Source organism: Urocitellus parryii, chromosome 3, assembly GCF_045843805.1.
Source record: "Urocitellus parryii isolate mUroPar1 chromosome 3, mUroPar1.hap1, whole genome shotgun sequence".
In the NCBI taxonomy this organism is placed as follows: Eukaryota; Metazoa; Chordata; class Mammalia; order Rodentia; family Sciuridae; genus Urocitellus; species Urocitellus parryii.
In genome coordinates this window covers 209,024,237-209,036,818 of record NC_135533.1, presented here as the reverse complement: position 1 = coordinate 209,036,818, position 12,582 = coordinate 209,024,237, and the positions used below count along the sequence as shown (strand labels likewise).

The 12,582-nt window shown below is 54.9% G+C and overlaps 1 protein-coding gene across 1 annotated transcript; it reads right to left on the bottom strand.

Moving 5' to 3' along the window:
* Positions 1-7: 7 nt before the first annotated feature.
* Positions 8-3,743, bottom strand: Ndufb7 (NADH:ubiquinone oxidoreductase subunit B7). The gene is made up of 3 exons (XM_026399737.1): positions 3,560-3,743; positions 407-575; positions 8-185 (listed from the first exon to the last, which is right to left on the bottom strand). Exons 1-3 carry the CDS (start codon positions 3,669-3,671, stop codon positions 62-64), a joined length of 405 nt encoding a protein of 134 aa, XP_026255522.1. The 5' UTR covers positions 3,672-3,743; the 3' UTR covers positions 8-61.
* Between the last annotated feature and the right edge of the window lie 8,839 nt (positions 3,744-12,582).

Below are 12,582 nucleotides of genomic sequence, written 5' to 3'. Positions count from 1 at the left end.
GCGTGGCTCAGGGGCCTGGAGGCTTTTATTTCTTGGACTGGTCCAGAGGATGGTGGGTGACCTACAGAGCCGGGTCCACTGCAGATTCCTGGGCTTTGGCCAAACGGGCCTCCCTCTGTTCCCGCCGCTTCTTCCGCTGGAGCAACCTCCGCTCCCGTTCAAACTCCTTCATGCGCTTCACGTAGCTGAGGGGAGAGAAGGGTCTCAGCTCTGGGCGGGACTCCCCTGTCCACTGCCCCTGGTTCTGATCTCAGCCCATTCCTCTGTTTGACTGGTGCTGGGCGGTGACACCCCAGGTGGTTCCAGCCACCTGCCCAACCTGGAGCCCTCCCGTCTCCCCCTGCTGGCCTGGGCCAGCTGAGGCGTGGGCCAGTGGTGCCTGCCGTGCGTGGGGTCGGGGGCTCACTCGAGGTGCTCGCAGTAGTCCCAGTCGTGCTGCTCGTGCTTGCAGCCCAGGAAGTTGGGGAAGCTGTCGCGCTTGCACTTGAGCAGCTTGATGAGGTAGTGGGCGCAGTAGTCACGCTGCTGCAGCGTCAGCTGTGCCTCGTTCATCTCCTGCTGCGTGGCCACCATCACTGAGGAGAGCGGCAGGGCTCAGCACGGGTGGACAGCCCGCCCGTGCCCCTACTCCAGGGACAGTCCCCACTGAGGACATGGTGGCATGCTGATGGAGAAGAGTCTTTTCCCTGTGTGTCCAAAGGTAACCCTGGCACTGAGGCCGCCAGGAGAGGGGTGGCCCGCTCACCTCCACCTCCTCATCAACAGCACCGGGTCCTGCCTCCCCTCCCCAGGGATGTCATGACCCTTCAAACAGCCCCCGCTGCAGACTGGGGCTCAGAAAAGCTTCCCCCAGCGCTCCCCTGGCCCCTTCCCAGTATGGGGTAGGGCTGCAGGGTGGAATCCCAGCTCTGCATTAGCCAGGTCACTGTCACCTTCCTCCTACACGAAGGATTTACAGCCTCCAGCATGGAAGTTCCCTGAGCCAATGACTAGCCATATCATTCAATGACAAGGACAGTTCTCAGAAATGCATCATTAGGTGACTTCATCACTGTGTGAACATCAGAATGTACTATACAGACTAAGACAGCAACAGGTGATGGAGCTTCACACTGTCACATGGTCTGTGGTTGACTGGAGCTGCTTATAACGAACGGTACTTAGGCTCAGGCCTCAAGAAAGCTGGGCTATCCTGTGGTCGTGGTATCCCACTCCCTTGGCAAAACTGACCCCCGGGGAAATCAACCTTCAGGAGGCTGACGGGGGCCAAGAGGAATTGTGGCTGTGTACCCTAGCCTGTGCTCACAGTGGCTGGTGACCCTGTGTCCCTGGCCTCCTTGCTGAGCACCCTGCCAAATCGGTGGGACCAAGCCTTCCCCTCCTCACCTCTGCCTGTCTCGGGCTTGGCTCCCTCCACCCACACCACAATGTGGCCACGTATCAAGTTCAGGCTGGCTTCCCCCTCTGCTTCCCAGCCACGATTCTCTCCCTCCCTCAGCCAGCTTCTCGTCTCCTGCATTCTGCCTCTTTTGGCTTTTACTCCATCATGCCAGGCGGCACCTTCCCCGGGCTTCTGCCCATTTCTAGGCTGCCCCAAACCCAAACATTAACTGTTTGTTTCCTGAGAGCCATTCATGGATTAGAGTGGGTCCTTATCCATGGCTGCAACTTCCATCCTTTATGTTAAGGAACCCCATCTGGTCCCCCAACTGCACACATCTTCTAGCCCCAGGCCCAGCTATCCACTTATATCCCTCCGCCGAGACACCTACACTTGGGGCTTAGAGAGCAATCTGACTCCTCCTGTGTTTGGAACTTATAATCAGCCAGCAAGGCCTTATGGGGTACCTGCTGCATGCATGGTGTATTCATGGGTACACGGCAGGGGACATGACAGACAAGTCCCTGCCCCTGGAGGGAGTTAGAACAGACAGGTAGGACACAGTGTCACAGACTGTCTGGCAATGGTAAGGATGAAGGAGAGGGAGTGTTGGGTACACGGGAGCAGAGTGTTCAGAAGACAGGTGTAAAGGGCTTGCGGTGAGAGGCCAGGTGGCAGGACGCCGTCAACATCAGCAGTGGGCTGTGAGGGGGAGGGTAGGCTAAAGCCCCTGGAGCCCTGGCATGCAGAAGACGCTTGAAGCCAAGACACTGGTGGAGACCCACACTTCCTCCCAGGCAGTGGTGGACAAGGCCTGAGCCTTAGGGCACCAAAGGGGAGGCCAAGAGGAATTTAGCGTAGAAGCCCCAAGCGAGGTTGAGTCTTGGAGGCCAGGTGGGGAGGGTCTTTCCGGAGGTGTCAGTGGTGAAGGTTAGGTAAGAAGTGGGCACTGACGACAATGGGGCTTGGTGACAGAGTCCTCAGGAGGGCTTGACAGAGCCCTTTAAGTGAAGTGGCAGGGGGAGAGGGGGAGGTGGGGCCAGGGGGTTGTACAACAATGGGGAACAATGAAGGGAAAACTAGTGTCAGAGAGGAAGGCTGGCTGAAGGAGACTCCTTGAGTCTGGGCAGATGGAATGGGGGCCATAAAGGGCTCATCTGTAGCAGGGGCTTAGGTGAGGAGGAGCCTGAGGGCAAATGGGGGCAGGGAGCCCAAGAGAGCCCCTTTTTGGTGGCTTGTTTTCTCAATAAGAGGAGGGAGGAAGAGACAGTGACGGTCTGGGGATGTGTCAGGAATGCCAGGCAACATCAACGAGCCACTGGAGGAGCACCCAGGAGGCCGTCAGCAGCCCCCACCCAATCATGTTCTGCCGGCACAGGGGTAGATGCCAAGGAAAGGGGGCCGCCGCCCCCCACCACGGTTTTGGCCAGCAAGAGAAAGGCACAGGGGGCCCTGGTGTTTGGGAAGCAGGTGCACGGGGAATGCAGGCTCAGATGCGACTTTAGGACCACCTGGAGAGGGGACACCCTCCAACATTCTCTCAGACACAGACCTTTCTTTACCCCTACTACTTGGAGGTTCTGACCCCAAGTCGACGTCCACCCAGCAGTCACAGCAACCTCTAGACACAGCAATCTGTGTCCCTCCTCTGCTTAGTAGCACGGGCTCTGTCCTCTCCGTGACTCTCCTCCGGTCACCTGCTACTCATCCCTTTCTCATCTTCTACCTATTGCCTCCTAAGGCTGCTCTGATACCTGCCAACTGTGCCCCCCAAGATCTGCCTGGTCCCGCCGTCTTCCCTCCCGGGCTGGGAGGTCACTGAACACGGCGCCGGCATCTCTAGTCCCTGATGCGCGGCGCGAGCCCGCCCTGCGTCGTCTGTGCCCACCTGAACAGGAGCGACACCTGCACGGGGGTACAAGAACGTGTCCCTTACCCCCAAGCCTTCTCAAGGCTCCCCGCTGCCCCCAGGACAAAGGCCAGCTCTGGCAGCCTCTCTTTTGTCCCCGGGCCTTTGCTCCAGTCGGTCCCCGTCCTGGAATGCCCGATACTCGGCAGGGTCACCGGCGCCTGGGACTTCCTCGCACGGAGGCCAGGTCCGCGCAGAGGATTCTGAGTTGCCTGGGTCCCGCGTCCGCGCCCCACTCCCGCCAGCCGCGCCTGCGCACTGGGCCTTACCGCGCTCCTTGCGCTCCGGGAAGCCGTACTGGGGCGGGAAGGTGGGCATCTGCAGAGGGTCGGGCTCCACCGAGGCATCGCCCAGGTAGCGCCGGGCCAGGTGCGCCCCCATGTCTGCTCCGCCGCAGATTCCAGCGCCGGCCGGGGTCACCTCACTCCTACCCGGAAGCACTGCCTTCTTCCCCACCCAGGACTTCCGGGTCGCCCAGGCCGCAGCGGGGATCATAGAGAGGAACCCTCGGAGGACTTCCTGACTGGCGAGCGCCACCTGGCGGCCTGAAAGAGGCAGGACAGGGGCGTCTACGGCTGGACAGGGTCGGACCCTGGAGGGGCGGTTGAGCCTGATTCTGGAGCATAAATGAAAATTGCATTTCATATTTTCCAGAAAGAAGATTTTATTCTAAAACATTAGAATTTCTCTTTGTATCAAGAAGTAACAATACTGACTATATCATTAGTGAATATAAAAAATATGACTTTTGTTGTTTTGTGGTGCTGGAGTTGGAACCCAGGGTCTTGCCCAGGCTGGGTACAGTGCTCTGCCACGGAGCTGCACCGCCGCCCAGAATGTCAAAATTTTATTTTATTTCATTTTATTTGGTTCCAGGGATTGAATTCAGGGGCACTCGACCACTGTATTTTATTTGGAGACAGGGTCTCACTGAGTTGCTTAGCGCCTCGCTGTTGCTGAGGCTGCTTGGAATTCGCCATCCTCCTGCCTCAGCCTTCGGAGCTGCTGGGATGACAGGCATGGCGCACTGCAAAATTCAAAAATTTAAATTGAGTTATTTAAAAGAAATTTGTGAATGAAATAAAGTCAAATTAAAATGAGCCCAAGTCACCCTAGTGCTGGGTTCCATTCCAGCTCTGCAAAACCCATCAACGACGAAAGCAGGGAAAGATCTTATTTAACGAGGCATTGCGGGCGGAATCGTGTCCTCCAAAACACAGATGAAGTCCTGACCCCTTAGGGAGCAGCCCCTGAATGGTGACCTTCTTTGGAAATAGGGTCTTTGCGCGGAGTAATGAGGTTAAAATGAGGTCATACCCACGCGGCGGTCAGCCTGGTCCAGCGGCGGGTCCTTAGCAGAGGAGGAAGGTTGGCGGTGACCGCACCCGGGAAGGAACCCGCATCCCCACGGAGGCCGAGGCCGAGCGGGGTGCACAAGCCAAGGGTCCCGGCAGCCACCAGAGGCTGGGGAGGTGAAGGCGGCTCCCCCAGAGCCTTCACACAGGGGGCGCCGCCAACACCCAGAACTGTCGCACCAGACATGTGGTTTTAATTTAACAGCCACCTGGTTGGGGCGCTGGGTGACACCAGTAAACTAACACGCAAGGGCATTTGTCCTTTTTCCTACTTCAACTCACCCTCCAAAGCAGCGTCCAGGCTTGGGGCTTGGTCATAGGCAGCGGCACCCGGAGAGGGGACACCTGGTGGGGGCGACAGAACATGATTGGTCATAGAATGGCGACATTTGGATGCTGGAGGAGACCACGGGAGAGTCGTGGGGAGGCCGCCCAGAGCCCCCAAGGCGTGCAGTCTGCGCCAGTTACTCCGCTCTGAGTGTAAGTGCTGAGGGGGGGTGACCCCGCGCTGTGTCTGCGCAAGGGGACAGCCACCATCTGCCCGGCCCCATCATAGGGCAGGCACAAGGGATAAATGAAATGTCCAAATAAAATGACCACCTGTGACTTAGCCAGTTAATCAGAAGCACCCAGATGCGTGGACACCCAATGAAGCAACCCCTCTCCCGAGACCCATAACAGGAGGCGTACCCCAAGACGGGATGTGGTGGCACCCTGACCTGGTCACCTGGTCACTTGTCAGGAGCCTTGCCCAACAAAGTCACCACAGCGATGCGCCTCTGATTCTCTGTCTTTGGGCTTCAGCAGAGTGCGGTTTCTCCTACTGGTGACGACCACACCGGTCCACTCCAAGCTGGCCCTTCAGGCTGACACCCTGAGACTGCCACCCATCAGGACCTTGGCCTAGACTAGATTGGGTTCCTGCACTTGTTTTTTTGTTTTGTTTTGTATTGGAAATTGAACCCAAGGGTGCTTAACCACGAAGCCCTTTTATTTAGAGACACGTTTCTCACTGAGTTGCTTAGGGCCTTGCTGTCGTTGAGGCTGGCTTTGAACTTGCGTTCCTCCTGCCTCAGCCTCCCCAGCTGCTGGGATGACAGGCGTGCACCACCACACCCCACAAGTTCCTGCACTTTGATGGCTCTGCGCAGTCCTTGGGCTGGTTCCTGATCTTTCTAGGTCACCTACACTGAGTCTTTGCATGTGTATCTGCTCTGTGCCTTTGCTCTCTGTTCCGTCTCTGGAACCTGTGAGTTTCCTGTATCATATTTTATCTATCTATCTAAGTGGTGTGAAGTGTGCTGTGTGACTCGAGCCTTACAGATATTAGTGGTTCAGACAGGAACAAAAGAACCGGTAATTGCTCCGCTATGACAACAGGGGACCCACAAGTATTTGGTGAATGGCAACTGCTGAAAGAGGTGTACTCAGCGGATTTGTTGTCATTCAATACATCTGACTCTGGAAGGACACAGAGGTGTTTGGTCTGTTAATGGCGTAGCTCTGTCACAACAGTGTTGGACAAAGCGTGTTAAGTACTTATAACAGTACTGGGCTGGTGACATCAGTTAAGTGCATTCTTCTTCGTACCCACTGTGTGGGTCAGCTTTGTGTCACTCTGACAAAACGCCTGAGACAATCAGCTTATAAAGAGGAAAGGTTTATTTTGCTTCCTGGTTTCAGTCCGTGGTCACTCGGCCCCATTGCTTTGGGACAGTGGTGAAGGCGTCCGTCATAGCAGGAGCCATCAGCAAATTGGCTGCACTGTTAACGTCTGTGCAGAATGTGACCCTTGCCTGTCCTCTCCATGGCCACCAGCCCCATCGGAGGCACCATCACCTCTTGTCAGCGTGAAACAGAACCCTCCCATGGTTCTGTTTCATGTGGAATAAAAGCTGGACTTGGTCCATCAGGAGGTCAGGGGTGGCCCCCCAGAATCTGTATTTCTAGCGTATTCTCAGGTAATGGTGAGGTTGCTGGTCTGGGGACCACCTCACGAGAATCGCTGGGCTAGATCTCCCTGACCCTGGGGGTGCAGCCTTCATACCGTGGTCTTTGTGGACCGCGCTCCTGGAGTTGTGCAGTGCACGGGTTGCACAGCTGCCCCAGGCAGCCCTGCCGGGTCCTGGGTGTCCCCCCTCCCCCCTGACTTCTTTTTCTCTGGGCTTTAGTGGATCATCCAGAGATCAAAGCTGGGAGGAAACCCACAAAGGCAAATTAAGGTCCCACTTCCTTTGCCACTGCCAGAAGTGACTTCCTCTCTTAGAAACTCTGCTCGTTCATTTGTGAAATGAAATCAGTAATACCCACCTCCTAGTGTTCCGGGACAGGAACCCCGGCGCCCCGACCCTGTTCATGGTTTTATTTTTCTTCTTAACTTTCATCACCGTCTAAACGGAACCCATCCGACTCGTTGATCTTGTGTGACTTTGTCAGTCTCAGGAGCAGATGTTGTCCGTCTTGTTGACTGACTTATTCCTTCCTCACCTAGCATGGGGCAGGCCCACAGACGTAGGCCGGGATTTAAGTGTGTCCCCAAATTTCATGTGTTGGAAACTTAACCCCCAAAGTCATGTTAACGGTAGTGAAGAGACGGAAGGAAACCTTTAGAGGTGATTTAAAAGATTTTTTTTTTTTTTGAAACCTGGCATTGAACTCAGGGGCTCTCGACCACTGAGCCACATCCCCAGCCCTTTTTGTTTCTTATTTTGAGACAGAGTCTCACCCAGTTGCTTAGGGCCTCATTAAGTGGCTGAGGCTGGCCTTGAACTTGCCATCCTCCTGCCTCAGCCTCCAGAGCTGCTGGGATAACAGGCGTGTGCCACCCACACTCAGCTAGAAGTGATTTAGTTTGGGGGAGGAACCCTCGAGAATGGAGGGAATGACTTTATTTGGAAAAACAAGCTCTCTCTGGTGAGCTGGCTCATCTCACCATGGGTACCCTCTGCCATGATATGATGGAGCCAAAAAGCCCTCCCCAGATGTGGGTATCATGCCCTTGGACACCCCAGCCTCTGGCCTCTGAAACCATGATCTAAATAAAACTTCCTACTTTATAAGCTACACAGTCTCAGGTACTCTGTCATAGCAACAAAAAACAGACAGACTCAAGGGTCTGAATATTTGTCAAACAAACCCCCAATGAATAATTGAAGAGGGTATTTGGGGGGATCAGTCAGATGGTTGCATGAAAAGTTCCCACTGCCTGGCACTTAGTAGGTGCCCAATATGTGCTCGCTCTTACTGTCACCATGTAACTAGAAGGTCACTCTCCAAGTAGACATTGTCTAACTGGAAAGCCAAACAAGGTGCTACGATGAGCAGCCCTCGCCATAGAGGCATAAGGGGTCCCAGCCAGTTAGACCCTGGAGGAGGCCTGGGTCTTCTTGTTCCCGAGGTCCCAGGGCTCAAGGGTTTCAGCCAGCGCGTGCTTACCCAGGGTTGGGGATGAGAAGTGACGGTGTCATGGTAGGGGGACATAAAGCAGTGTGTGCGCCCGTGGGAGGGGTCGGGTCTCTGTCACCCATGAGACATGCTCTTCCTGTTTCTTCCTCTGTCAGTCACCCGACAAGGAGAGCTTCCTGCCCCCACGCTGCTCCCCAGGGGCCTGCTTTCTTGCCTGGGGCTCCCTGCCCCTCCTTCCTCCTCTGCCGCCCGCCCGTCTATTAGTATTCTGTGGCCAAAGCCTGAGAAGCTCAGGTGGACCCGGGGGTGGGGATGGAAATTCTGGGTGATGTCTGCACCTCTGCACGGTCTGCTGGGTGGGAGATGGGATGCTCTGGGTCTTCAGGTCTAGGGTAAGCCCCTGGGGGAAATTGGCTTCTGCCTACGGGGTGAACACTCGCCTCTAATCCAGGCTCTGAGGATGCCTGGGGATCCAGGGGATCCAGAGTGGCTGGTGGCATTTTGATACTGATTTTGTGGTACAGGGGGGTTGAACCCAGCATCTCACAGCAGCTGGACGAGGGCTGTGCCACTGAACTACATCCCAGCCTTCTAAAAATTCCAAGCTGAGACCTGGTCTTGCCAAGGTGCTGAGGCTGGTTGAATTGCGATCCTCCTACCTCGGCCTCCTGAGTCATGGGGTTACAGATGTGCACCACCATACCCAGCCTGGCTGGCATTTGAAAGACACGTGAGCCTGAAGGGGTCTGACTTTGGGGGTCATCTTCACCAGGACTTGGCAGGCAGGACTGTCACTCATTCATTCTCTGAGCACCACATTACCACCTGGCAGGCAGTCACACGCAGTGAACAGGACAGACACAGATCCCTGCCTTCGCAGAGCAGAGCTCCTAATGGGGGGAGACGGGCAATGAATGAAATCAGGAAAGCCAGGTGTGGTAGCCACCCCTGTAATCCCAGCAACACGGGAGGCTGAGGCAGGAGGATCTCAAGTTCAAGACCAGCCTCAGCAACTTAGCGAGGCCCTAAGCAACTCAGTGAGACCCTGTCTCTAAATAAAATATAAAAAGGGCTGGGGACGGGGCTCAGTGGTCAAGCACCCCTGGGTTCAATCCCCAGTGAGTCCCCCCACCCCCCAAAATAATGATTAAGAAGTGACCTAAACAGAATGTCTGATGGCAACAAAATGGTGCTAACTGTTAAGAAGGAAAAATTGGGTTCGGGAATATGAGAAGGGACATCCTGAAATTCTAAATGGGGCTGTTCTGGAAGGTCTCACTGATGATTCTGGACGCAAGACCAGGGGGTGCTCTCCACGGGGCTGGGCGCAGCCTCCAAGTCCCTTCCGCGGCTTCTAGGAGACTCCCCTGTCCCCTGTATCTTTAGAGGCCACCTTCCCAGCAAGAATTTCCGGACTGTCGGGAGCTGCCCTGGATGCAGCGCCTTTACGTCCTGATGCACCAGGTTCTGAGCGACTACTGCCTTCAGCCTGGCCCAGATCGCAGTCACCTGGGCGTCACCCAGCTGGGATGGCAAGGCGTGGCTCCAGGCGCAGGTGTCACCCGCTGGGGCCGAGTGACACTCACCTGTCCCTTTGTAATCCCCCCCCCTTTGCCCTTTTGGACATAGAATGTTCCATGGAACCTCCCCTGTGTGTCCCCTAGATAAGAATGAAGAATTCCAGAGGCAGCTCTCTTTCCACGGGCCCTTAGGGGAGTTTGAAAAGGCACCTCTGGGTGCGCGCGCCCTCTCTCCGCTGTTTTTCTTAGGTTGTTGGAATGGTCAGATTTGGGAACCCAGCATAGGGCTCCAGCTAGGACAGGGGGCCCTAAATGGAGGCCGCGCCGGGATGTTTTAGGGTATTGATAAAGTGTGTAGGGTTCCAGGGTCGCCCTCCTCATGAGCACGCTCCTTATGACTTACTGGGAAGCTAATGTGGACGGTGAAATTCCAGAAGGGTTCTGCTTCTAAAAGGTAAAGTGTCATTGAAAATTTTTTTGTTTTTATTATTACTTTCTGAAATTGTTTGGGCGATTTTAACTGAGCTCGTAAACCGGCTGAGCCTCTCTCTGCATCCTTATCAAATACTCTGATGGGGTGGGCTGTGACTCACCTGCTCTTCGGGGACGAAGGCCAGGCTTTAGACACTATTCCCTATGGGGTCTGTAACTAGACCCCACCGCCAGCATATTCTGTCCTTTCAAAAACCTAAATTGACGAATGTGGGCTACCCTGGGGCCGGCCAATGCTGGCGGCGTCTGCCACTGGGACCCATTTTGGGTGCTTAAAAATCTTATTTTTATGTTTGAGGTTCCTGCATGCTAGGGGAGATGGGAGCCACCCGTAGCTCTGCGCCTCCCTGCCCTGGGGAGACTGGAGCACTGGCGCGATGGCACCTGAAGCTTTTATAAATGCAAGCATCTAACGATCGTCTTAGTCCATTCATGCTGCTATAACAAAATGCCTGAGATTGGATCATTTACAACAAGGAAATTTCTTTCCCACGGTTCTGGAGCCTGGAAATCCAACCAGGAGGCACAGGAGGTTTGACTTGGGTCTGGGGAGGGCAACTTCCCTGCTTCCAGCGAGGGCACCCCGTCTCCACCCCCCAGAGGGATCAGTGCTTTGCCCTCCATGGCCACAGAGGTGGCAGGCCAGGCAGCTCTCCGTACCCTTGTCCATCAGGGCATTAAGGCCGTCCATGAGCCCAGAACCCTCATGGCCTGATCACGTCCCCAGAAGCCCCACCTCTTAGTATCACCACAAAGAGGATGACGTTCCCAGCATGGGACACGTGGAGGGACACGTACCTTCGGACCACAGCCACGGCATCCATCTCCTGCTGGTGCTGCTCAAGCTGCGAGGTATCTACACAGACGCACCCAGGACCCCCCCTGAGCCACCACCCAGCCTGGCCGTCCACGTATTTTGAGACGTTTTCACTTTTGTTCAGTTCAGTGTCTCTTCAATTTCATTTCTGAACTCCCTCCGACCCGTGGGTGTTATTCAATCTACAAACAGTGGGGGATTCCCAGATACCACTGTCACTGGTCTCCAGGTTTTTAAAGATTTTTTATTTGTTCTACTTAGTTGCCCGAGACAGCAGAAGGCACTTCAATTCATCGCACACGAGTAGAGCGCGACATTTCGATGCTCTGAGTGGACACGGGGTAGACGCGTTATGAAGTTAAGCTTGTCATGACTTCGATTCTGTGATTGTTCTTTTCATCGAGACCCCCGTGTACCCCCAATTTCCTTCTCCTGCTTTCTTCTTTCTTCTTCTTTTTTGTATGACTAACATAACTTTCTAAAGATATTTGGCTCTTTTACTTATTCGTTTATTTGCAGTGCTGAGGATTAAACCCAGCCTTGTGCATGTGAGAAAAATGCTCCCTCACTGAACTATGTAGTAATTTATTTTACTCACTTTCTTTCCACCGGTGACCGCTCTGACAGTAGGGATTTCGTTGTTGTTTAGGGATGAATCCTTGGTGCCTGGAACACAGCTTAATACTTAGTAGGTGGTCGATACATATCTGTTGAATGGATGAATGAACAAATTGGACAGGTTAGGAGACCAACAATCAGAGATGTTGTTCTATTCCTCGGAGGTCACACAGCATGAATGGGGCAGAGCTGGGGTTCTCCAGGGTCCAAAGCCTTATGTTTTTTTTTTTTTAATATTTATTTTTTAGTATTTGGCGGACACAACATCTTTGTATGTGGCGCTGAGGATCGAACCCGGGCCGCACGCATGCCAGGCAAGCGCGCTACCGCTTGAGCCACATCCCCAGCCCAAAGCCTTATGTTAGACTCTGGGGATGTGCCTGGATTCCACTACCAGTCCCTGAATACCTACTGTGCGCCGGGTCCAGAGGGATGGCATTGGCCATGCGTCCACCGTCTTTACACAGTAGGACCACTAGCCTTTCTTGGGCTTGCCTTGCTCCAGGCCCAGCAGCGTCAGTGAGCTCCCTTGATGTGCGGAGATGCCATCAGCCCGTCCTTCTGACCCGTTTGCCTGTCCCCTGGACATGTCCACGTCCATCTGGAGCCTGCTGCTCTGCGGTGCTGAGCAGGTAGGCCGAGCAGATAGGCTCTTCCGTCTCAGACAAGCCTCTCCTCCCCCCCCCCCCCGTAGAATGGGCACATGCACCCCCGAGGCAGGTGGGGAGGCCTGTGGCATTAGGCCCACCTCGGGGGAAAGCCCAGCCCCTGGGGTGCGCTGTCGGTGGAAAGCAGAGCTGATCTGCTGCCCTCTGGGGCCACCCCGTCCCCACGTGCTGGGGAAGACTTTCCATCAGGAGACCAGGTTGTTTATATCGAGACTCTTAGTGGAACATAAATTCCATTGTGTTTAAGCCACTTTTTTTGGGGGGGGGTATGGGGATTGAGCTCAGGGCCACTTGACCACTGAGCCCTATTTTGTATTTTATTTGGAGACAGGGTCTCACGGAGTCGCTTAGCGCCTTGCTGTTGCTGAGGCTGGCTTTGAGCTTGCCATCCTCCTGCCTCGGCCTCCTGAGCTGCTC